Genomic DNA, 27,024 nt, shown 5'->3' on the forward strand with positions numbered 1-27,024 from the left:
TCAGTTTCAACGGTGTTGGTGATGCTGAGAGCTCTATCATTGACATGCAGGTGGCTTTTTAAGCATCACATTGTTTACTGTAGCCCAGAGCAGCTCCAATCATTATTGTGCTTAAAATGGCAGTAGTACCCTCCAGTAGGGCTCTGAACACTGATGATTCAGGTGGAGCTGAAACAGTGTTAGCAATAGTGGGAATTTTTAAAAAAATGTCTCTGGGGTAGTCAAGGCTATAAAGAAGTGAAGCTGAGTTTAAGTGGCTCTTGTGGAGCTAACTATCGGAATGTCCTTTATATTGGTTTTTCAGCCAAAAAGTAGGCTATAACCCCCCCCCCCCCCCCCCCCGAAGCTGACAGTGTTGTTTTAAATCAATGTTCATACCTTAGACACAGCGGTATCACTTTAATCCTGTAAATGCTTTGGTCAGAATTCATACTTGCAAAGCTGTACAAGTATTGTCACAGGACAGATGGGTCTGTGACTAGACTATCAGATTCCCTTCTCTCTCTTCCCCCCTCTCCTCCCCCCCAATTCCTGCTACTCCTGTTCATGCTGAAGGTTGAGATGGGAGTCCAAACAGCCTCCCCCTTTGTCAATTTGTCTCCATGTTGTTCCCCTGGATACAATAACTTTGCCCTCTCAAAATATTATTTTTACATGTTTTAAATGAGTCTTGGTGCTCTGGTCACTTTGAGGCTGACTGACCATAACACGGGGGCTGAGGGCTTGAATGCTTTCAGGCACAGAGACCACAACTGAAGGGCTAATGACAGGAAATGGTTTGGAAGCCCCAATGCCAGCAGATCACCCCGACCTGCCATCCTATGCAGATTCTCATCTCTTTTCAGCTATCGTGTTGGGAACTGCATTGTTTTCCTGTTTATTGGAACAGTTTAGAAGCTGTTGCATATTCACTAGTATTTGAGCTGTTTCTTTCTTTGGGGCCTGCCTGTACATTGGCTGAAGGAATTAATATCGAAACCATATGGGTTAAATAAAACAAACTTTAAAGAAGACAGAAGTGTGTGTTCTTCCAGCTTCCTGTGTTTATGTGGTCTGCTTGTATGTTGTTAAGTTTGATGTCCGGCTGATTCCCCACAGTTTGAAAGCAAGCTGAGCCTCTGATGCTGCTGACTGGGTCCAGATGTAGAGAGGAACCCAGTGAGAAAGGTCATGCTGGGCATGATGGACAGAAAAGCACTTTGTGACGGTTTGTTCACCAGCAGACAGTATATATTCTCTCAAGGCATGTGTGGATTGGTGAGTGCCACCTGACTGATGAGGCTGGGATTCTGAGGAGGCCCTTGACCTCTGGGAAAGCTGTTGGAGAGAAGCCTGCAAAATACAGAGTGCTTTCTGTGTTTCAGAGAAGACATACACACAACTTTTTCATATATATAATTTTAAAATATTTATGTGCAAAGTTTGCTCTAGTTTTCTAAATACTCTTTTCTATTAGATAAATTCAGGGCTCATCTAAGATAAGATTGACGGCACTGAAGGAGGTTGCAAGCTTAATAGCTGTATGTAACACAAACAAAACTTCTTCGTTATAGTCTATTAACTTGCTCCATTCAGAGCATCTATCTAGTACATGGTATAGGGCCAGGGTTACATTTAGCTACTGTGCTTAACCAACTCTCCAGTGGGATCAAAGAAGAATTCAGTCTCTAATTTAATTAACTCTTGCACTCAGTGGCAGATTTAGAGTTAGTGGAGCCCTGTGCTCAGCTTCATTTTTGGGGCTCCTCCTTGGGACCCAGCCAAGAAAAAGAACATTCTCTCTTATCTCCTCCCCACCCCCATTTTTCATTCTTTTTTTTCTTCATCTTCCTCCTATAAGTAATAGGAAGTAAATGAAAATAAAGTGAGGTAGCTTGATTGCTTTTGTAGTCTAACTTATTTTTCCACAGACCACTTGAAAATCGCTGAGGGTCTCGGCGGACCACTTAATGATCTTTCCAAATATTGTTTGTACTGTTAGCTAACAATTGTAAAGTTCTTTGGATAAGAGTCCTTTATAAAAAAAAATTTTTTTAAAAACGGTGGGGTGTGTTGTCTGGCCAGGACTTAGAGTGTGGGAGGGGGCTCAGAGCTGGGGGTGCAGGGTCTGGGAGGAAGTTAGGGTGCAGGAGCAGGTTGGGATGCAGGGTCTGGCCAGGAGTAGGGTGCGGGAGGGGACTCCGGGCTGGGGCAGGGGGTTGGGGTGTTTAGCGGTTACCCGGGGCAGCTCCCGTTTGGTGCAAGGGGTGCAGGTGGGGATGTGGGGAGGGAGGCAGGAGTCATGGAGGGCAGGGGGCTGAGGGTGTGTGAGGTGGGTGCAGGAGTCCGGGCTGGGGGTGTGGGCTAGGGTCATGGGGCTGGGGGGGTATGCAGAGCGGGAGTGTGGGGGCACTGCCTTTGCTCTGCCCCGCCCCATCCCTTTTCCAAAGCCCCGCCCCCATCTCTTCTCCACCTCCTCCCCCGAGTGCGCTGTGGCCCCGATCCTCCCTCTCCCTCTCAGAGCGACCTGAGTGCCAGGAAATAGCTGTTTGGAGGCGGGGGAAGTGCTGGGAGGGAGGGGAAGGGGTGGGAATGCGGCATGCTCGGGGGAGGAAGTGGGGGAGAGGGGAGCTTGGCTGCTGGTAGGTGCGAAGCCGGCAACAGGAGCCTGCAGTACCAAGCTTCTGCCCCCGCAGCTGCCCGGCCTGGGGCCCCCTGTCGTTGTGGGGTGCCGTGCCAGGGCACACTGTGTTTTACTGTAAATCCGTCTCTGCTTACACTGTCTCACAGTGCTTCATTTAAGAACCCCAACCTTAATTTGGATGGATCCATCTCCTCAGGTGAAAGGAGAATTCTTCCCCTCTGTTCATTTCATTCAGGATTGAAATGCTTCACTCTACTCCACCAGTGTATCCTAAGCATTTCCTATTTTAGGGGCTTTCAGATCTTTATTGCAGTCACTTTTTCTTTTTTGTATGGGAGATTTTCACACTTAAGAATGGTGTTTGATATAAAGAATTCCCATAATAGTAGGAGGATTTCTGCCTTCCTGATTGAGCCTCTTTCTCTTACATCAATAAGATGCACTTGCCTTTTCCCATAACAGGTTTATATTAGCTAGAAACCCAAACTTCTTATTTTTAGTTACATTCGAAAGAAGAGGGTCCCTCACTCCAATCCCTTATTGAGGTCATTAGAAAGAGGACAGTCAAGAAAGGAGGAAATAAAATGGATTTCCAGAGGTAGAAAAACACGGGATAGGAAGTAGAGAGTGTAATTTCCATTCCAGGTGGAAATTAGATTGATTTGAAGTGTCCATTTCACCTAGACCTTACTTTGATCTGCTGATCAAAGAATTAACTGATAGGGTTAGAAGGGACTGCAAAGATAATCTAGTCTGCCAAGATGCAGGATCAGTATATGCACAACAAATGGCCTTCTTAGCATTCAAAATAATCCAACTTCTCCCCACAGATTGTAATTGTTCCTTCAAGCACCTGTTTGGTAGTGAACCTTGCATCCTGCTGCCCCTCTTTTTGTAATAATATTGCCTTACCAAGTCAGTTACTGTAGAACTTGGGAATTTTTCAGGTGATTTCTTGTTGTCCTTGACCATCAAGATACCCTTTTAAAAAGCTGTAAAGTAGCCAGAGTGTTTAAATGTGACACTTAGCCTGGATCTGAGTCTCTCACTTGTCTCGCACCGATGTGGAGATTCTGTGGGTTTGTCTTCACTGCAGAGTTAACTCAGGTGATCAGCACCCAGGTTTGAGCGCCTGGGTGTGAACAGTCACACTGCAAAGCTTTACCCAAGTCACTGTGTCTTCACTAGTGCTGCACTCCACCATGTGTGTTACTAGGACTTCTGGGGACATATTCCTTGGTTCTTTGCACTGCAGTAAGCTGACTTGCTTTATGATTCTTTCCCATTGAATTGTTATAGAACTTGTCTGTCCTTCTGGGCACATGGGGAGAATTGTGGGAATGCACCGGAGGACTATTAGAATACTATCAGAGTATCAAATGTTCGCTTATGACTTCATTGCAAAGTGGGTGGGTTACTCATCTGAGTAAAAACAGCACCTGGGCTCCAACCTACACCCACCACAAGGGCACCCAACAGGGGAGCAGAGGGGAAGCAGATTACTGTGAAAGCACCACTATACGTGGGTGAGAAGTTTTTGTGTGTGGATGGGTGGGGGTTGTGGCAAAACCAGAGTGAGAGCCCTGGTAACTCTGCAGTGTAGACATACTCTAAGAGTAGGAATGGAATTTTTCTCTTTCCATCAGGGTGAAACTTTTTCTGATAATTGTAGTGATTTCTTGTTCAGAGATCTTGTATGTGTTCTGCTAGAGATGGGTATGAAATAAGCTTGTATTCATGAAGTTATTCCTCCACAAATTCAAATCTCCGACTGGCGAATGTGAGGACACAAAAGAAGCCACGTCTGCTCTGGCAACCTGGTATCTTTCAATGAGAATTACATCATGCTACAAGTGCTTGCCCATTTTGCTTGTGAACTTAGTATGTCGTATTATACCTTGAAAACAGAAAACAAGGTAGCCACATATGAGGAGCAATGCAACAAATATGTGCATTTCAATACATTGTGAAAGTACAGGAGTCAGGAGAGGAAGTGAAAACACCAACTCAAATTGAAACTGCAAGGAGGATTTAGGTAGGTAGGCAGCATGTTATTTCCTACTAAGCTGCCAACAATCTTCAGTTCTGATTACAAATACCTGACTGATGGGACTAAGATGGGATAACCCAGTAATATAAATTGGTAGGTTCACGTCACACAATCAAATCTTTAGGTCCAAATAATTCAAAAGATTGACCAGCGTGCAGGATTAAATTGAGTCTGATGTGCTGTTTGGCTTTTAAGAACTGGCAGTTAAGTAAGACTTACAAAGACAGATCATTAAATGGGCAGAACATGTGTGAGAAGTAATTCAAATGTTAATTTTGCTTCCACTTTTCTTCACAGAGGTATGGAGAACCTGATGGCCAGCTCATCCCTACCCCCACTGTTTGCAGATGATGATGGCTCAAAGGAGAGCAGTGATATGCCCACAACTGGGTAAGTAACTGCTGCTCTAAACTCAGCTCACAGCTATTCTCTCTTTGCAGACTCTCCAGAGAAAGTACTCCTGATTGTACACTCTTGCTACTAGACCAATTGAGCACCATTAATTTTCTCTTGTACTCTTCTGGTACTTGTAAAGTCTTGTTTTCCAAGGACAGCCTTCTAGAGTGGGTCTGCAGATATGGTGATTGTTTTCTTTATTGTGCTCCAGTGGCACCACTGAATTTCTGTTAAAGCTACATTCTTGATTAAGGGATGTCCAAGAACAGAACTGATAAATGAATACTCTTCCTGTCTATCAAACAAATTGTCCTTATTTGCACAGGCTATAAAGCAGTGGCCCTGTCTTAAGGACTCAGTGACAAAAGATTAGATTCTTTTTCAGGATTACTTTTTTTTTTTTTAAGCATGGTTGTGCTTTAACAGATTTCTTTTCTATTCTTTAGACCTCCAAGGGGAAAATTCAGATCTAGCATAAGCAAGTGCAATTCTATGTAATTAAACATAGAAGCACCTGCTTGTACCAGGTCTGAACTTGGCCCCACGTCTCTGGGCCTCAAGATTTGCTGACACCAAGTGTGGTGCATGGAGGAATCTTGACATGCTGTTAGGAGGGATTAAGGGAATGATCTTTCATCACCTCTCATTGAAAATCCATGCACCACACTCAAAATTTTCCCTACTCTGTATTTGTTAGTAGATTGGAAGGTTGTGATGCCTAAAGTGGGTTAAAATCTGAGCAGTGACTGAAAATATCATTGTGGGGTTCTATAGGCGCTCCCGCGCGCTCTCTCTCTCTCTCGCTCTCTCAATATGCTTAGTGTATAATAAACCATTTTTTGTTTTTTCTAACTGCTGGCTCTGCAATCTCAACCTGAGATCTGAAAGTCAAGCCTGTCTCTATCTGGGTTGTGTATCATTATCAGTAAACCTGGCCCAACCGATGTGTATTTCAAGATAAGGTGCTATAGAGGTACAACTCTCTGTACATGAAAATTAAAATTCTGCAGTTGGTACTTGGTTAACACATCTGATGTTGCGCAAATCAGAATAAGAATTAATCTCGCTTTGTTGCAGCTATGTTAGCTCAACGTTGCTAACAGGAGAAAAAAGTAGTAAAAGTTGTTTGTCCATTGACTAAGCAGCTATAGCTTTGACTATACACAGGGAGCAGATCTCAAAATTGTACAGATCTATGAATTGTTCCATTAAGAACAATGGTTAGAATGACTAGTGGATTGTTGCCCTAAAACAGCAAATCCCCAAGATCCATGCAGAACTCTGGGGATCCACATAGATCAGTGGTTCCCCAAACTTTTTTGTCTGGCAGGCGCCAGACAACGAGCCACTGAGGACCGTGGTGGCGGACGAGCATCCGCCGAAATGCCGCTGGTAAGCGGCGTTCGGCGGCATTTAGGCGGATGCTCGTCCGCCGGCCAGTACGTGGGCGCACTTACGCGGGCACCACGTTGGGGACCCCTGACATAGATCATGTACCTCCATATAGCTGCACTGTTGGCCTCCATACCACAGGCAGCCTGATTCCTGCAGAGTGAATGAATTGAATGAAATGCCACCTTCAACATATCTTGACTAAAGAATAGCAGCCATTCAGGGGCCTAGTGGGAACTAATGATCCTGGAGTCTGCTTCAGATATCCAGGTGTGTCAACAGGAGACAATACTGCAAAGAGTTCCATCCCAAATCCCAATGGCACAGAACACTTATACAGGGCTATAGGAAATGCATACAAGAAGGTGCAATCACTTGGAGGAGGATGAAAATAAGACTCTGTACATTTTTTCTTATTCTGCTGGTGTTCTCCTGAATACAGCTGCAGGGTTCATGTGTTTTCATTCCTGCTCTAAACCTCCCTTCATATGACTGCATGTTTGATTATTATTTGAATCAGATAGTGTTTAGTTTTGTTTGTGTTTGACTTGTGTAAGCACAAGTTTCTCCAAAAGTTAGTTTTCTTAGGACTGTTTTGTCTCCATCAGGACCTAGAAGAGCTTTATCTAAATCCCTGGTAACTGCTGTAGACAGTGGCCTGGAAATCACATAGCCAGATGGAACATACAGCTGTCTGAGTTGCTGTTTTTGTAATGTCTCACCTTTTGTCTGGCCTCAAAGTTGCATAATATTTTCAACATCACTGCACAGTTCAGAGGAGCAGAGGGGAAGTAGATTACTGTGATAATGCCTGCACTTTCTCACACAACTTGATTTCCCAGGTTAGCCCACTCTGAGGGGTCATACGGTGGAGGAGCTTCGCAGTCTGTGAACAACCCAGACTTTGTGGAGGACTTGTCACAAGTTCAGTTGCTGCAAAATGAGTCTTCTAATACAGCTGAAAGCAGCGAGCAGAGACTTGAAGAAGAGGTGAGCTGAAATAATATAGTTAACACAAATGACTAACTGATTGAGAGAGCAAAGCATGGGCTCTCCTCCACATCTGTCACTTTATTCATTTAAGTTTTTTCTAGTAGGATACCAGTTTTCATCCATCCACCATATCTACGAGGCTGTTTTTCATCTCTTTACTTTCTATAGTGTGACAGGGTCGGGTCAGATGGCTACAGGAGAGTGATAGAAGGCTGATATATTAGCCTCGGATTAAGCAGGTCCCTTTTCCCTGGGTAAGGTAACGGGGCGGTTCTAGAACAATCAGGAACTTGCTGGAACCAATTAAGGCAGGCCAGCTAATTAGGACACCTGGAGCCAATTAAGAAGCTGCTAGAATCCATTAAGACAGGCAGGCTAACCAGGGCACGTGGTTTAAAAAGGACCTCACTTCAGTCAGTGAGGGGCACGCAAGGAGCTGAGAGTGAGAGGGCATGCTGCTGGAGGACTGAGGAGTACAAACACTATCTGGTGTCAGGAGGAAGGTCCTGTGGTGAGGATAAAGAAGGTGTTTGGAGGAGGCCATGGGGAAGTAGCCAGGGAGTTGTAGCTGTCACACAGGTGTTGCATGAGACACTGTAGACAGCTGTGATCCACAGGGTCCTGGGCTGGAACCTGGAGTAGAGGGCGGGCCCGGGTTCCCCTCATCCCCCCAACTCCCTATTGGATACAAGAGGAATTGACCTGGACTGTGGGTCCCACCAGAGGGGAAGGTCCCTGGCCTGTCCCCCGACCCACTAAGTGGATCAGCAGAGACTGTGTGGGTTGTTCTCCTTCCTTTTCCCCATGCTGGCCAGTGATGAGGTTAGCTGAGTGAACGGCAGATTTGAGCCATTAGCAAAAGTGGCCAAACTGAGGTCTGCCATGAATCTGAGGCGAGCAAATCCTCCAATAAGCGCAGGACCCACCAAGGCAGAGGAGGAGCTTTGTCATAATAGCTATTTCTCCTCTGTTGCACAACCACTTTCCTATAGTCAGGAAAACACAGCAGGCAGACAGACCCTCCAAGAGTGACATCTGTGATACTCCCTAGTTTAGCAAATAGAGATTTCTATTTCAGTGGTTTGCCTACCTTTCCTTCTTTCATTTCTCTGGGGAAATAGTACAATCTAATGGTTTGAGTAGGGGACTGAGACTCAGACCTGAGTGCTACTCCCAGTTCTTTCCCTGATTTACTTTGTGACCTTGAACAAGTCACAACCTCTCTGTGCTTCCATTTCCGTATCTGTAAAATGGGGATAATCATACTTATCCACCTCTATAAATGTTTTGAGATACTCTAATGAAAGGTATAAGCATTGCTAATGCTTCTTAGACTCGAGTTGTGTATCATCTTTACTGATATTGATGATTTAGAATGTTTAAGAACTGAAGCAAATGTTTAATTCTGTGTCCACTCTTGAAGCTATATTCAGTTTTGATGACCTCATCTCAAAAGAACTACAACAGAAGCAGTGAAATGCCAAAGAAAGGCAATCAAAGTAATAAGAAGCCTTCCATTCCAGGAGAGATTAAAAGAAGGGATACATGATAGCACTATATAGCATAAGAAGATAGCATAGTCTGGAGATTATTACAGAAACATGGAGTTCGGAAAACTCAAGCAAATATTTAACTGCCCTACTTCAGAGTTTCTCCACCTGTAAACTAGGGACAATACTCGACTGCTTCTGTAAAGCTCTTCAGATTTCTGATGAAAGGAGTTTTAAAAGTTCAAAGCAATTTATAATGATATCCATAACAACAGTGAGCATGGGAGGGAAAGCCCAGTAGTACACACCTGTTTACATTATTCCATGATACAAGAAGACTGGGAAACATAACATCCGAATGCAAAAGATTAGAAGGGGAAATATTAGTTAATATACAGTATGGTAGATAATATGTGGCACTTTCTACAATAAGATACTGGGGCAAATGGCTTTGTAAATTTCCAAAAAGATTAGACACTTTGTTTAGAATAAGAATAACATCTGCAGTTACATTAGCTAGAATGACAATTTCATGAGCATTTACTCGTCTGCTTCATGGCATAAAATGATTATAGGCTGTGGTCAGGAAGAAATATCTCCTGGCATAATATAGCACAATTGTCCAACTACACTGGTTTTGTTTGTTTGTTTGTTTGTTTCCCCACCCCCCTCTTTTTGAAGTAACTAGTATGTGTCAATGCTGGAGGTAGGACAGTGAAGAAGGTAAGTTCATTACAGCGTGTGCTATGTTCCTAAATAAATGTTTCAGTGTCATTGTTGTACGATCTCAGTGTGGTGACGCTGGTCTCAACTCATGGTCCTACAGCAGGAGAATCTTAGTGGAATGATAAAGATATCTTATTGTCCTGTGGACCTGCAGTGATGTTATAAAACAATTTCTGATAATGAGGCTCCTTTGTCTCGCTTTGTTTAGAAGAAGGTCAGGATTAGACTAAAGTGAAGTTTGAACTTTACAGAGAAGATAAGTGAAGAAGCTTATATTGCAGCCACATACTCCTTATGAAAATGTTTGAGACATGAATATTTGTTCCTTTCAGGGGTAAAATTATTTATTTGATTTCCCCCCTCCCCCCCTTCAGTCTGAATTTTCTTCTGTTTCATTTTGCAGCAGAGAACTAAACGAGGAGGCTGGTCCAAAGGGAGAAAGAGGAAGAAACCCCTTAGGGACAGCAATGCCCCGAAATCCCCCCTCACAGGGTATGTGCGATTCATGAATGAGCGTAGGGAACAGCTTCGAGCGAAGATGCCTGAAGTCCCTTTCCCAGAGATCACCAGGATGCTGGGCAATGAGTGGAGTAAGCTGCCTCCTGAGGAGAAACGGGTACCATTAACTTCCCTTTTCCTTGCTGGGGATTTGATTATTGTTTAATGGGAACACTATTGCTTACTGAGGAAGTTGACATCTGTGTTTGACCATGACTGTGTTTAGGAAGGTGTTTTTAGGTGGGGTGCAAAGGTCCTTAAGAGATAAAGGAAGGAACCCTCTTGGGACCAAAGTATCTCTCCCCAGTCATTGCTGGTGGAAAATTACATAGGCCCGATAAACATTGGAAGAGTATATGCAGGACACGCGTGAGTCTTTCAGAAGATAGGCAGACCAGAAGGGATGGGCTGCTCACAACTAGCTGGGGCAGAGCTGTTTTTTTGACAATATATTTGTCCATTTTCAAGGTCTACTAGCCATGTAAAGAAAGCATAGCTCTGTAAGTTGTGCTAGTGAGAGTGTTTTGTTAGATTTGTAAGACTAAAATTATCCCAGGAATGAGAATTTGTTTTTCTTTCAACCAGAATATGGTGCATCTCTCTTCATCAGTCTACCTGGGCCTTCTGCACTGTACCTCATATGTGAATTAAGGCAATGGCCAGCTTAGTCTGTTCCTTTACTTCCTTTCTCTGGAGCAGATACCAGCATCACTACTGAATTTGTACTATTTGTAGCTGATTTCTGGTTGGAGAGTACGGTGCTTCACTGTAGTTAAGATTGCATGAGAGAGTTCAGTTTAACAGAAGCTTTAAACCTTTATTTTGTAAAAATCTCATTGCAATGTCAAAAGCATAGAATATAAACTTTGGGTACTATTTGAATTTTTCATAGTTTTTTGATGAAAAATGAATTGATACAAAGAGAACAAGAGCTCAGAAATCAATCCTTTGGGTGGTTTTTTGTTTGTTTGTTTGTTTTTTAACAAAATGTCTTTTTTTCTTTGTAGCCATTTTTCCAAGAAATCAAAACATTCTGTCCTTTGTTCACATTGTTGCTCCTCATGTGCAGATTCATAGAATATCAGTTACACATTGATAGTGTTTGTCCATACAGCATTTGATAACATTTTAACCATAATAGAAAATGTGTGTCAAGGTCAGCTTGCTGAATTTGATGATAAATCTGCTGCAGAATGATTGCCGTCACTCACTTCTAGGGACCCCAAAAAAAAAAAAAAAAGGACAGATACTCCCTTAACAAATAACTCTGTAGCCTAAGGAAGGCTGGGAAAGAGACCAGGCGATCAAATCCTTCCTTTTTTAACTGCTGTTTAAATTCCTGTGGCATTCACTGGACTACCCTTATTATTGAATCAGGTCCTGAATCCAAACCTAGAAGACAGGGAAGGGCTGCTGAACACTTCCCCCCGCCCGCCCATCCCCTCCCTATCCCATTTTTAAAAAATAAGTTAGCAGATTGCTTATACAAGGATACTCTAGGCCTGGCACCCAGGTCTCTAACATGACAAACCCCAGTATGACTAAATTAGGTTTTGGGTCTCCTAGCTTTAACCACTATAAACCACACTCATCTTCCAGAGTCAGGAATCAAATCCAGAATTCCTGATCATCAGTATTCTACTGCTGACTAGAGAGTACTTGCATAACCCAGTGGAAAAGCATGTTTCAAGTTTCTCTCCATTGGCTGGTCTCCAAAGGGACAAGCAATTACTCCTGTCAATCAAGTGACAGCAGTCTAGCTATGGATCTTTCTCCCCGTATCAGGAGAGCTATGTACTAAGGTACACCAAAGCTGTATAAAAATAAATAGAAAACTGGCAAACAAAAACTGCATTTAGTGGCAGGTAGGGTTGCAGCAGGACACATGCTATCCACCCAAAGCCATAAAAGGATGGCTATAAGAAGTTTAGGGGGTAAGACTTGTGCATTCCTTTCTACCTTCAGATTGCCTACAACATTGTCAATAATTCACTCTAATGCTCCATAAGGCTTTCATTTCCATCTCCAACACGTACTCAGAAGTAATATGTACTCCAGTGTCATCAAACTTGCAAAATCTTAATAGTGACCTCAACAGTGTTAAGGCAAAATAATGTTCCAAATGCATGGAACATGTGATAGCCAGATGTACTGATCTGTTGATATAATGGATATAAAAGCATATGAGGTCACTTTTAAGGTTTTGCCTGAGTAATATGAATAGGTTTGCATAATACAGCATGATATAAACTTGTATGGGGAAAAAGCCTTAAGCATATTGTACTGAAACATGATAGCAGGGAAGGGAGCTTTTTGATGAAAGGGTCCCATTAATTTCCATGTTGTGTTATGACTATTCTTTAAGTGGTTTGCAGTCCAGCAGTTTCCTTATATTGTTCCAGAGCTCCCTGCATTAAGCAGATGTATGAAAATGCTTCAAGATTATTTCTTAAAAAACAGACTGAAATATAACTAAGGCTTAAACTGACAGACCCCTCTTGGTTCTATTCTCTCTGTAAGCTTGTCATAAACATACAGTTAAGGGTTAATTCCTCTTTTACCTGTAAAGGGTTAAGAAGCTCACATAACCTAGCTGACACCTGACCAGAAGGACCAATAAGAGGACAAGATACTTTAAAATCTGGAAGGGGGAAAAAAGTCTCTTGTCTGTGCTGTGTGTGCTTTTGCCGGACACAGAGAAAGAAGGAACCATCCAACTCCTGTAGGGTAGTGAGTATTTAGAGAAGGAATGTATTAGATTTACTTTTATTTTCTTGTTTGTGTTCTTTTGCAAATAAGAGGGAAGATAAATTTGGGTTCTTTGTGTAACTTTAAAGTTTTGCCCAGAGGGAAACCCTCTGTGTTTTGAATCTGATTGTCTGTGAGATTATCTTTCATTCTAATCTTACAGAGGTACTCCTTTTACCTTTTTTTTTTTTCTTTCATTAAAATTCTTCTTTTAAGAACCTGATTGATTTTTCATTGTTTTAAGATCCAAGGGTTTGGATCTGTGTTCACCAGGACTAATTGGTGAGGGGGATTCTCAAATCTGCCCAGGAAAGGGAGGTTAGGGACTTGGGAGATATTTGGGGAAAGGCAGAGTTCCAAGTGGCTCTCCCTAAATATTTGGTTAACGCTTGGTGGTGGCAGCATACCGTTAACCTAAGCTGGTAAAAATAAGCTTAGGGGGTCTTTCATGCAGGTCCCCATATCTGTACCCTAAAGTTCAGAGTGGGGAGGGAACCGTGACAAAGCTGTTCTCTCATAGTAGCTACAGCAGTCTCCCCTATCAGATGAGAGGACAAGACGTGTTGCAGCATGGTATTGGCCTTTCTTCTAGGGGTCTGAAGGTGAGAAAACACAGTACTTTGCTCCAGGAAGACTGACACACCTTAGCAAAAATCTGAGCCCCTAAGGGTGATCCACAACCAGAGCTTCCTGTTCAACAGCACATAGTGCTGGCCACAAACATCCAGTTCATAAATATTTTCTGGCTATGGGCTGGTCCACACCGGGCGGGGGATCGATCTAGGAAATGCAACTTCAGCTATGAGAATAGCGTAGCTGAAGTCGACGTTTCCTAGATCAAACTAAGTTTACTTACTGCGGGTCCACGCAGTGTAGGCAAGCTCCCCCATCGACAGCGCTTCCTCCTCTCGGCGAGCAGGAGTTCCGCAGTCGACGGGGGAGCGCTTCTGGGATCGATTTATCGCGTCCAGATGAGATGCGATAAATCGATCCGAGAAGATCGATCTCTACCTGCCGAATCAGGCGGGTAGTGTGGACCTAGCCTAAGTGAAGATAGCATTTGGCTGCATTGAGTAGCCTGGTATCAAGTCACCTCAGCATCTAAGTAAACTATTGCAATCAGTCTAGTCAAGAAGTAAGTTTAACAGGATGATGAGTTGGATAAAATATGTTACTATTCTGGAGTGCTTCTCTCTCTGTTTTTATCCTTTCTTGCCTTGGTTATCCTTTCTCAGGTTTCTGTGTTCTGAATCTCTGAGGCATTCTCACTCATTTTTCTCCATTCCTTTCCTGTTTATCTAGGTAAGATGATCATGTGTCTGATTGTTTGTTTTTTTCCCTGAAGTACTCTGTTTTCTTATTGCAGCGCTACCTTGATGAAGCAGACAGAGATAAGGAACGGTACATGCGGGAACTGGAGCAGTACCAGAAGACAGAGGCCTACAAAGTCTTTAGCAGGAAAGCACAGGACAGGCAGAAAGGCAAATCACATCGGCAAGGTATTAAACCATAACAAAAATAGTGCCTTCATGAAAACTCAGCCCACATTCGGAAGAGAGGATCACTAGGAGGGTGGTGAAGCACTGAAATGGGTTACCTAGGGAGGTGGTGGAATCTCCTTTCTAGAGATTTTTAAGGTCAGGCTTGACAAAGCTCTGGCTGGCATGATTTAGTTGGGGATTGGTCCTGCTTTGAGCAGGGGCTTGGACTGATATTCTATGGCTTGGTCTACACTACCCCCCTAATTCGAACTAAGGTACGCAACTTCAGCTACGTGAATAACGTAGCTGAAGTCGAAGTACCTTAGTTCGAACTTACCTTGGTCCACACTCGGCAGGCAGGCTCCCCCGTCGACTCCGCGGTACTCCTCTCGCCGAGCTGGAGTACCGCAGTCGACGGCGAGCACTTCCTGGTTCGACTTATCGCGTCCAGACTAGACGCGATAAGTCGAACCCAGAAGTTCGATTTCCAGCCATCGAACTAGCGGGTAAGTGTAGCCAAGGCCTATGATTCTATTCATACTGAGCTAAACAGACCATTGGTCTGACCCAGCATGGCAACTCTGTTAGCTAGAGTAATAAACAGTAGACTGTTAGCTAGAGTACTAAAATATCCCAGGCATATAGTCAACTAGCAGATATCAAACACTTTTTTATAAAGCCCTGTGACTGTTACGCTGCTTAGAACATAGTCTTCTGTGTTTGCCTAGATCAGTGTGCATGTGTGTATGCAGAGTGATTAGGTTTATGTACACACTACTGTGCCTTGTGACAGGTGCATTAGAAAAACCTACGGTAGATAGAGATACTGTGTGCTAAATCCCTTATAGTATAACTAGACAGATTGTGTAGTTGTGCTTTTGGGTTGTACAGCTAACTTTCTCCTTCAGTTCTCTTTCATTCCAAGATCATCTTATCTTTTTGTTTGTTTCAGATGGAACGCGACAGACTGCCCATGACCATGAGGTGAATACCTTGCTTTCTTCTACACAGCAGGGGTCAGAACCACAGCTGGTGAAAATTTCCATTGAAGTCAATGGAGTTATGACAGTTTACACCAGCTTAGGGTCTGCTCTAGATATAGATTTATGCGAATTTCTATACAGTTTTTTTGGGGTCGCGTGCATAGATGATCCCCAGGGCCAAAGAATCAAAAGTGCATAGCAATTGAGTAATTTATGTGCTGTTTTTGGTGCTTTCTGCTAAATCAGAAAGCTAGTTCATGCATATATAAGTTATGATGGGTTGGATCACAGAAACCCCCTTGAGAGCTGCCACCTGATGTGCAAAGACTACCTCTGCTCCTGTTTTCCCTGCCAGCTCAGGACTCCAGCACCCTGTCTTGCTGACCCAGACACTCCTATCTGCTCCAACACAGACCCAGGGTCTGAATCACTTGCCCCAAAGATGCAAGTTTACCTGAAAACAGTTCACAGAAGTTTGCTTGTCTTTAGCACTCAGATGCCCAACTCCCAAATAAATCCGTTTTACCCTGTATAAATCTTATGCAGAGTAAACTCATAAAATGTTCGCGCTCTATAACACTGATAGAGAGATATGCACAGTTGTTTGCTCCCCCAGGTATTAATACATACTCTGAGTAAATTACTAAATAAAAAGTGATTTTATTAAATACAGAAAATAGGATTTAAGTGGTTCCAAGTAGTAACAGACAGAACAAAGTAAGTCACCAAGCAAAATTAAATAAAATGCGCAAATCTATGTCTAATCAAACTAAATACAGATAAGTTCCTCACCAGTTCCAGAATGCTCCCTTTTACAGGCTAATCTCCTTTTAACCTGGGTCCAGAAATCATTCACAACCCCTATAGTTACTGTCTTTTGTTCCAGTTCCCTTCAAGTATCCTGAAGGGGTGGAGAGGTTCCTTCCTTAGCCAGCTGAAGACCAAAATGGAGGGGTCTCCCACGGGTTTAAATAGACTCTCTCTTGTGGGTGGAGACCCCCCCTCCTCCCTCCTATGCAAAGTCCAGCTCCAAGATGGAGTTTTGGAGTCACCTGGGCAAGTCACATGTCCCTGCATGACTCAGTCTTTACAGGCCGAAGCCATTGTCCACATGGTATCTTGCATGTCTCCAGGAAGACTTCTTATGTGGATTGGAGCATTCCAAGATGCATTGTTCCCCAAGTGTTTCCTGATCAGGTACTTAACCTGGCGAATTCCTTCCTAAAGAAGCTGACCAAATGCCTCACAAAGCTTACTTAGAAACCAAGCAAGCATACAGCCCATATTCTTAACCTCAAGTAGAAAATGATATACATGTACAAATAGGATGAATAGATATAGTAGACCCTAACCTTTACGGAGATATATTACATGGCACAGGCAGCACAAAACATATTCCAGTTATGTCGTACATACATTTATAAGCACCCCCCCCATAAATACTTATGGGGTACACTGTCACATAAGCTATCTGAAACAAAATGGAAATGGAGTTTAGGGTTTGTTTTTAAAAGGGCCCTTTTGTAGGTGTCATTTGCATTGCAAAACATACACCTGTGATTTGGAACCTCAGAACAAATTCTGAGTATACCTCAGAATAATTGTGTCTTTTATGTACTTGAGGTGTACGTGTAATTCAACTTCAGGTGCAAAATTGCAGGTGAAAATTTTGGAAGCAGAAAGGCCTACAAATGGGAAACCGTTCTTTTGAAAATTTGGCATGTAATGTCTAGGACATCCTTATGGCCAGCTTGAGACATAGACCGATCATGCACAAATAAGTCGCACCTCTAGGTTATTGTTCCAGTACACCAACCACCATGTGGTTTCTTCCAAGGTAAGGGAGGGGAATGGCCAAGTTGTTGGGAGGCCTGTTGTAGCACCTCTTAGCATACCAAATAAGTGAATAGTAATGAAAAATACTGCCTTGCTGTAACAAGACTCTAGATTCCCTGATGTAAAACAGACACTAAACCTTCTGGATCCTGATAGACAACAAAGTTATCCCAAGTGCTGTAATTGTCAATCTTTTAACAGAACCAAACACAACAAGGGCCATTTTACATAGGGTCCCAGGCCAGGTGCTTCCTTCACAGTCACCAAACTGCAGCAAGCAAATAGGAAAAAAACAAGTAGATGAATCATCCCCTTTTTCTATATGGGCAAGAGACTTTCCTGCCAATGCTCTTCCTCTGTAAGCTCTCAGCCAGCCTCCTTTTCAGGGAAAGTCATCAGTTTCTGTACCCCTTGGTGGGTTTATTGGAAGTATGACTGTGATGGCCACTTGCCAAGCCACTGCAACTTTTTAATTTCTGCTGCTCCTGTCTACTTTAAGGGTAATACATTTAATTTCCAGGGAGCAGCTTTGGTTGGATGCTTTCAGCTCAGATGCGTTCTCCCACTGACCCCAAAAGCCAAGTATTCCCCTATCAGACGAACCTTTAGAAATAGATGGACTCTTAAAATGTCTAATATGAAGTGCCTAAATCTGCATGCCACGTGGGAGTTGACTTTTTACTAGTAACCCCCACAAAACACGGTAACCTTGTCCCAGTCAGTAATATAGTACTTGTACAAAACTTAGATTACATAAATATTCTGTTTAACAGCAGTGTTCATGTGACAAGTCACTTCAAAAATTCAAACAGGATTAATTCTTATCCTTCAATTTATGTAATATGATTACTGAAAGATCATCATTATCTAAATGCACTCATGGAGGAGAGTTGCCCTCCTGCACATCCCTATGGTGTTCTTATGCTCCATCCAAGCAGGGACTGCTCAAGTGGAGTTAGGAACTCTACCGACTAGGCACCATGTTCTGAAAGCCTCCTCTCCTCTCCCCTTCAGGATTTTCTACCTTTTCATATTTGCAAAACTCTGTGCACAAGTTACCTAATAAATCCTCACAACACCTCTCTAAGGTGTAGGTCTACACTTACTGTGGTGTGCAGAGTACAGACATGGCATGCCTAGCTTTCACTAGTATAAATAGCAATGTAGACAGTGAGGCACTGCTTAGACGAATAGATTAGACATGCTAGAACCTTAGGGGGTATACCCTACACGCAAGCAGTGCTTCTCACATCTACACTGCTATTTTTAGCCTCTCCACTGCCAGAGCCTTCCACTGCAACATGTAGGTATATACCACACAGCCTGCCTTTCACTGCAGCGTGTAGCTATGCATACCCTACACGCCACTGCAAGTGTACGCAAGGCCTAATGTAGGTAAGTAGTGTAATTCCCATTTACAAAGGAGGAAACTGGCACAGAAAGGCTAAGTGACTTGTCCAAGATTGCACAGCAAGTCATCATTAGATTTAAGATCTCAGGAGCTCCTGGATCCCTGTCCTATTCTCCTTCCTCTAATCACCATTGCTTGCTGTTGTGGTAGTTCTATGACCATCAGAGAGGATTTGCTAAATTATCTCTTGCAAAAATTTGGGAGCACCTCTGGGTCAAGGAAGCTTTTCCTCATTGGTAATAGTTTAGCTACCATAGACAATGTTGATATCACTTTAGCATTTAAACACAGTGCATGTGCATAGCAATGACCTTCAAAAAGTATAGCAAAGGACAAAAAAATGAAGTAAATTTGAATTAATCACAATAAAATATATAGATTACTCTTCACATAAATCCCATATTCATGAATTTTTATGTGGAATATTATACGTGATGAACAGTGACTGCTGTGAACTTTATTCTTGGTTTAAAATAACTGAGATTTTGTGTTTATAGTCTCAATATTTCACACTAATGAAAAGTGACCTTACTAATCTCAAATGTAATAAGACTTTCTACAGTGGTGTTATTTTCCCTTCCCTTATCACATTGCACTGTTTGTATGGCCTGTCATGACACTCTTGTGGGCAGAAGAAAACAGAAGCACATAAGTACCTCTCTTCTCTCTATGTTCTCTCTGTATTCTTCTCTTTCCCTGCTCTTCTGCTCCACCTTTTCTGAAATTGTTAGAACCAGAATAGCTCCAGCTTCATGCATCTAATTAGAAAAACATGCCTCCTTACTGGCAAGGCTTCCATGAAGTGACCAATCCACTCTAAGGAGAGGAGGGCCTGCTTGATGATATCTATAAGGTAGAGTACAGTGCAGGGCAAAGGGCCTGACAGAGTAGTGGAGCACAACAAAAATTGTCTACCCAATAGGGAGTATTCATTATAATGCAGAGCATTGAGAGGTACGCATATGACCATAGCAGGGATGATATTCAAAATGACGTCTCTTCTCCCTTCTTTCTCCCCTTCCCCACATACCCTCAATCTTCTATCCCTATTAAGAATTTCAAGTCCACTGTATCTCTGAAGCCCCTAACGCCAACCCCAGTTTAACAGCCCAATGAATAATTTTCCAGGCTGACATTCTGGAAATGTCTCCATCTCATTTAAAGACAAAGATAGAAACAATAAATTTTTTGTTTCTCTTTAATTTATGAGAAATGAGAAAATGACACTCAGCCTGAACAAATTAAGCCTTTTCAATGAAGGGGTAATCAAATCCTTATGATTTTAATCCCCTGAGCAAGCCTCAGAGTGGCTTAAGTATATCCGAGCCCCCGAGAGGATCCTTTACATGCTGGGTAATGTACTTGGTAATGGAAGAGTGCTGATGGGTTTTCATTACCAGTCTTCCGTTAAGTAGAATTTCTCAGTTGCCTTTCAGAGACTGAGCAATTTCACCTAATTGCTTTAATATTTTTTATTTTGTACCTGAAGAATCTCTACCCTGGGGCACCATATATAATGTCTGTAATACCCTCTCCTCTGCCCTTCAGTCTGTAGGAGCCATTACTGGTCCATGCCAATGCCTCCAGCACATAGCTAGTAGTATCAAGCATGAATTGTCTAGGCTGGTAGAGCAAAAAGCACTTGGAGGGCAAGCTGCATAAGTGCCAGCGTTCCTTGAAGTGTGTTATTGCTGAGACTTCGGAGTTCTGTGTTTGTCTAGAGGACGTTAAGATCAGATGATACATTGACAGGCTTGTTGCTGTACATGACTCCTCATTTTCTGAATACACACCTGAGATTTTTTTTTTTTTTTTCCTGCAGTAACCTGCATCAGAATTTGGGTAGATAATGGGTGTGATAAAGAAAGCCATTGTGACATTTTTGCATCTCTTCAGCTCCTCAGAAAATCAGGACTGGTTTTTTTTTTTTTTGCTCTCAGTCTTGAGTACAAGCCCAGTTGGTGTGTAGCATGTGAGCTTTGTGCTCTCTTGTTGAATTTAGGGCTTCCCAGCTGCAATTTTACCACGTTATGAAACTCTGCTTTACTTTTTAAAAAAAGAAAGTAAAAACTAAATAAACCGACTCTGACAGTTTACTCAGGTAAACACTTGGAAGGTTTTTGAAGTTCCATCTAGCCAGGTCTATCTTGGCTGACTGCCAACTGGCAGTTGCTTCACCCCAGTCTAGCCCCTTTATGAGCCAGACACCAATATGAAACACTAAGCTTAGCTGCCAGAATTCCCTGATAGGCTGTTAACCACTTAGCTTTTCTGCTGGGTACCAAATCATGTTTGACATTTCATTTAAAGACCAAGGTGTTCAAATATAAAAGACCATAGTGGTGGCAGAAGCAGGAGAGAGGCATTTTATCTCAGGCTTTAAACATGGTTTTGAAGGAATGATTTCTTGGTGCATTTTACCAGCCAAGATGTTTTAGAGGTTTGAGAACCTTCTGCTTTCAGTAGCAATTTCTCTAATGCTTATCTTTGTTCCTGTATTAAGCAGCAGTTTGATTATAGTTACCCCAATTTATCAACCAAGAAAGCTCTGTTGTGTCTTTGACATCATCAGTATATACTTTGAAAACAAACATTTATTCTTATTACTTTTGACTTGTAGAAATTATGACTGAGGCATCGCTAAAAATATGGACTTTAAACTACTTTTTAGAAATCCCTAAAGAAAAAACTGTCTTCATAATAACTCATCAGGGTTACATTTTGTCTGTCTTGTCCTTTTTCTGTTAATAATAATAAAAATAAAATAAAATAAAAAAAATCTTCAAATTATATTGCACCTTTTATCTTTGATGATTTTAAAATGGTTTGCATACTTAATAGACACACAAACCATAAATTGGGATCGCTTCATTTACCACTGAAATGTAGTCATCTCTTGGGTAGGCTGTGACAGCTGTTTAACTGTACAGAACACCACCACTACACCACATTTCCAGAATGTAATTATCTGAGTTTAATTGGACCAGGGTACCAGGTGCTGATATCACTATACTTGTGAAAACTACTAGATGTTTGATCCCAGGTGGTCATGTTCCTTGTTTTAATTCTAATTTTAAAAGACGACAGTCTCATTTGTTGTGTTGTACAACATCGCACACTAGAGCTGAGTGAGTAATGGATTTTTTTGGTTCATTGGCAATTCCAAAAAAATTGTTTTGGGTTGAACCAAACCCCAAATTTGTTGAAATATTTGATGAATCAAAAATTTCAAGTGGGATCAGAATGAAACGTGTTTGTTTTGACCTGAAGAGGAGAAGGAGAAAGCAGCCTCCCTATAACCTTTAGCTCAGTGGGCAGGGCACCTACCTGGGATGCGGTTAGGGAATTCACAAGTGATATGAGAGGGCTGTGGGTTCAATTCCCCCATCTCCCTGATGTGGGGAAGGGATTTGAACTTCGTTGTTAATATGAATGACTATGAATTGCCACTGTGTATGACAATGAATAGTCATTGGGACAGGGACAGAAAGCGAGAATTACTCTACAGCCTGGTACTTCGAGCACTCACCTGGGATGTGGGAGGGCCACGTTAAAGTCTTGGCTTCAGTGACTATTTATTTAAAAACAGTGGAAGAGTTTCATCAGGAAATGCTGAGAAAGACCCATCCTAGAATATCCCATAGCCAAGTGGAGAGGGCACTCTCGTGCAGTGGGGGAAACAGAAGTTCAAATTCCTTCTCCACACCAGGCAGAGTGGGGAATTAAACCTAGCCCTCTCACATCACTAGCGAATGCCCTAACCATTAGACTACAGATTAGAAAAGTGTCTTTTGCCACTGTCACCTCCTCTCCCTTTTCCTGTTTTTTGATTCTAGTCCTCTGCTTTTGTCACAATGCCGGTAATTGAAATGAAAAATTTTGGGTTGCTTCAAAATCAAACATTTCGTTTTGACATTTCTGAACCATTTCATTTTCCCCCAGTTCATTTGAAACTATTTGGTGAACTTGACACACATTCACAAAGAGTTTGGTGTCAACTGAAATTGCATTTTTTGGTGAATAAACTGTTCACCAAAAAAATTTGCCTAGCTCCACCACACACATTATCAACACTTAATAAATAATAATGATACCTCAATCAGTACAGTCCCTGCTGGACCCAAGTTGAGGAATTGGTTCAGAACTATTCAGTATTATAGTTTCTGTTCTCTTTTCACTTCCCTCCACATCCTACTAGAAAACACCTAATCTGGGGATATAATAACTAGAAGTTTGAAATCTGTACGAACACTGGCTAGTCTGTTGCCACATCCTTTATATACTCATACCCAATCTCCCAAGGTGCAGTCATGTCATTACTACACACAATTAAGTAATAGGTGAGGGTGCAGTTACATACCATCATTCTGTCTAGCAGAAAAAGCAGCCCTTGGACCGCAAAAGATGACCTTCAGCAAATATTGTTGCAAATAGTGTTCAGCTTAGTGTTGTCTCCCACTTACCTTCTCTGCTCACAGACTTAGGATCTCTTGATGCTTCTTTTCTGTGCACAGGTAGGACAACAAAACTTACTGGAGTCCTAATAGTGGAACTGTCAGCAGACAGCACTTCAGAGGTCAAGATTTTGTATGTTTTGCTTTGCTGCTCACCTGCCAACAGTGTGTTGTTAAGAGAGTTAGGGGCAACATCCAACATACACGCTTATAACCCCTAATGTACACCTGATTGACAACACGTGTGTTTGAGGTGGTGGGATGTGAATTATCCCCCAGGTCATAGTTCCTGCAGCAGTTCTGATGCTCCTGTGCTCGTAATCTGGGAGAAAACAATCAATGCCCTATACAGTTGTGGATTTACGAACCCTGCCCTTGCAGAGCTTGGCATTGCAGCATGCAAAGGGTACAAACCTGAATGACTGGAGTCATTCCCATAATGATGGAGATCTGCATGAGTTCCACTGTAATCAGGAACCCGGAAGAGTGCAAGGGAGCAGACATTTGTTTTTTAAAAAGCACACACAAACATCCTTCCCTTTTCCTCTCTCTCCCCCGCCAGAAAATGAAAAACAAACCACCTCATCCTTGCTAGTCATAAGCAATTTGCTCAAATTCTGTACCATTGTGTCTGTCTATTTTCACCCATGATAAAAAAAACTGTCTGAATAATAGTCTGCTTGGCAAAGGTATGGCTCATTTAAAGTATTGTGTAGCTCCTGTCTTTATTTCTGAGGCAGAATATGTCACCTCTGCACCTTCTGCAATCCCTAACAGACAGAAACAAGGAACTGTAAGACCCACTGCAAGGTTCTCCCTTTTCTTTTCTCAGCTCCTTTCCCTGTTCTCTCACTGGCTATCTTGGCATTGATAGTCTCAAAAACAGAGCTGTGAAATTTACTATAACTATCATCTACTTTATCTGCCATCTTGTCTTGCTGTAGAGGCTTGTTCTGAAGTATAGTAATTTGGAGAGGTGGATGAATTCATGAGAATAATTATGAAAGTACTGAAGTCTTGTGTAATGTGCAGTTTCATTAAGGTAAAAAAGTTAGGTGGCAGGTTATATGAAATATCTGAACCATTGAGATCTACATTTGTTAAACGCTCACTTCCCTTGTATCTCTCAAATGCCTTGTGGCTTTCTAGGAATAGGAGTCCCTGTCATCTCCAGTTCAATGCTCGATTTGCCCAATAGCTTCTTTAGAAAAAGGGGCTTGCTGGAATCATCTCCATCCTTCTTCTCATTTTCTTGATAGATCTGTCACTTCTTTTATTAGCAGTTGAGAATTTGCAGTATTTAACTGTGTCACTTTCTATCTGCAGAAAGAAGCAGACACGAAGCAGAGGTCTGTTTTTGATATCCCAATCTTCACAGAAGAGTTCCTGAATCACAGCAAAGGTGAATTAAACTCATGCAGTGTTTTCGCCAGTCCTGCCACAGAAAGTGCTTTACGTAAAGAGTGAAGTCAGATGGCTCAGTGTGTTAGTAAGGTTACAGTATCTCTTAGGAGTATAATGGCTGAGCAGATAGGTCCTCCAGGCCTACCCTCTTCCAACAGGATTCTCTGTGGAGAATGGTGCTGGTGTACAAGCTGTAGGCGAGCTCATATAGATGCTATTTTCCCAGTCTTTCCAACTGCAGTTGCTCTGTTAGAATGAGGAAATATTTGAAATAGTTGAGCAGATAATGTGCGCTAGTTAGCAGAAGTTAGACAAGAGAAAGTCTCTTTGGGCCAACTAGTCCATGACCCCAGCCAAAATTGTTCTACAATATATTCTCCATTGCTATAGGGGTTTGATTTTATATTAATAGATTCATATGTCTCAAGTGATGGGGTTTCTGCTAGTTCCCTTGGGAGATTATTCCACACTCTAATAAATTTCAACTTCAGGCACCTAAAATGTACACCCTGCTAATACTTGTAGTCAGTTGCTGGTCTCTAGCCCCTTTGTCACTATATTGCTGATCTATAGTGTGCTGAAAGTATTCATAGTAGTTCTTTCAATCTTCCTTCCCCAATCAATCCCTCTATTTTTTTTTTGTTCCTCTGCTCTGAACTCACTCTAATTTGTCAGTATCTCGGGTATTAAATTGAATTCAGAATTAACTTCAGAATTCTAGGCATTATCAACTCGCTGTTCTGTGGTGTGATGCTTCTTCATATGTAGCCCAAAATAGCACTGGTTTTTTAATCATCCTCAGTTGAGTGGACGTCCCTGAACATTCTGCTTCACTGCCACAGGGCTACTTTCTACAGTTATTTCATACCTTTTTGGGGTGTGTTCACAGCACGGGAAGCAGAGCTGCGCCAGCTGCGTAAATCCAACATGGAGTTTGAGGAGAGGAATGCTGCCCTGCAGAAGCACGTGGAGAGTATGCGCACTGCTGTGGAGAAGTTGGAGGTGGATGTGATCCAGGAGCGCAGCCGGAACACAGTGCTGCAGCAGCATCTGGAGACCTTACGGCAAGCACTCACCAGCAGCTTTGCCGGAGTCCCACTACCAGGTAATCCCCATTTCTTTATGGGGCTTCTCTACCACTGCTTAAGTCCAACTTCTGTTAGTTGTATGTCACTGGTTCCTGTGAATTTACTTTCTGTGGCCTGGTTTACTAATTCTACGCTGCAGGTCCGTTTTTAAACCTTTCCTGTGCTGCAAGTTGGAGCCTGACAATGGCTGCAGGATGAGGACTAGAGTTAAGGGTACTGTCTCCCAGTTTTGTAACTTTTTAATACAATTACTCTCTGTATTGGGGGTTTTCTCTTCTCTTTTTTGTGTGGGGAGGCTGTTAGTCCCAGAGGGTCTTTTACAGGTGCAGACAAAGGGAACAGTACTGCTGTGTACCCTTGCCATATGACCCCTTTGGCCCTAAATTCCACTGAAATCAATGGAAGTTAGGCACCTAAATATCTTTTGAGGATCTGGGCTTTTGTTGCTAAAGATTTATGCTTTATTTCAGTTACATTTCTTTTGGGTCTAACTGTGTGCAATATGTTTTCACCTTGACGCAAACGCTCCTTAGAATGGTAATGTTTGACACTGCTGTAGTTATCTAAATATTCTGTGGCTTTTTTTCCTTTCTTGCACTATATTTACTGTAGGCAGTGGGGAGACCCCCACAATGGACACCATTGACTCGTACATGAACAGACTGCACAGTATTATTCTGGCTAACCCACAGGAGAATGAGAATCTCATAGCCACAGTCCGAGAGGTTGTAAACCGGCTTGATCGCTAGTGACTTGGGTAAGCACCCCCTTGCTCCAACTGGTTTGCTTACCAGCACCTACACCACATCCATTGCACCAAGCCGGGAAATAAATGAGGGGAAATTTTCAAAGGCACAGAGACCATTGAGATGCTCAACCATTTTCAGTGGAAGTTGGGTGTTTTTACTCCCATTTATGGCTTTGAAAATCTCCTCCCTGATTTCTAAGGGAGACTTAAGTGCTTGGTATGTCGCAGGATTGTTCAACATCTTGGTTGATGTATCAGATGAATAATAAGACTGTCAAAGTCTGGAGTAGAACAGAGAAGGAGGAACATTCCTTTGCATGTCTGACATACTGACAAGAAGATTTCTCTGTCGAGCATGATGAATCTGAAGAATTTTGCAGAGAGTGTTTGCTAATTTTGGTAGTCATTGAGAAATCCTGTTATCACCAAAGGGTTATTCACCAGCTAATCCCAATTCCTAAAATTAAAACTGCTTCCCGTTTTGCTATGGACACTTAGCAAGTCTGTAGCACACAGAAATTGTCAAATTGGTTATGTGTTGTGTTCTTTTGGACCTGCAGTTATACAGATAAATTAAGCAAGATATAATTGGGTCAGGCCACACATAGCATTTGCTGAGGTTTAATGATCCGATACATCTTTATGATATGCTTATAGTATTTCAGAGATCACGATTCTGCAAATTTTGCTTTGCTGCTTACCA

General features: G+C 42.3%; 1 protein-coding gene across 8 annotated transcripts in view; it reads left to right on the plus strand.

Moving 5' to 3' along the window:
* HMG20A (high mobility group 20A) overlaps positions 1–27,024 on the plus strand; it is a 78,711-nt gene that overhangs the window by 43,677 nt on the left and 8,010 nt on the right. For all 8 annotated transcript variants that reach the window (XM_065558462.1, XM_024110451.3, XM_042842389.2 and 5 more), the window contains 8 exons: positions 4,971–5,063; positions 7,304–7,451; positions 10,074–10,286; positions 14,283–14,415; positions 15,350–15,381; positions 24,408–24,483; positions 25,375–25,590; positions 26,186–26,330. In XM_065558462.1, the coding sequence (XP_065414534.1) occupies positions 4,971–5,063; positions 7,304–7,451; positions 10,074–10,286; positions 14,283–14,415; positions 15,350–15,381; positions 24,408–24,483; positions 25,375–25,590; positions 26,186–26,322 (1,048 nt within the window). In that variant the 3' untranslated portion in view covers positions 26,323–26,330. The remainder of the gene's footprint in view (positions 1–4,970; positions 5,064–7,303; positions 7,452–10,073; positions 10,287–14,282; positions 14,416–15,349; positions 15,382–24,407; positions 24,484–25,374; positions 25,591–26,185; positions 26,331–27,024) is intronic.

This window comes from Chrysemys picta, chromosome 10, assembly GCF_011386835.1.
Source record: "Chrysemys picta bellii isolate R12L10 chromosome 10, ASM1138683v2, whole genome shotgun sequence".
NCBI classification, from domain to species: Eukaryota; Metazoa; Chordata; order Testudines; family Emydidae; genus Chrysemys; species Chrysemys picta.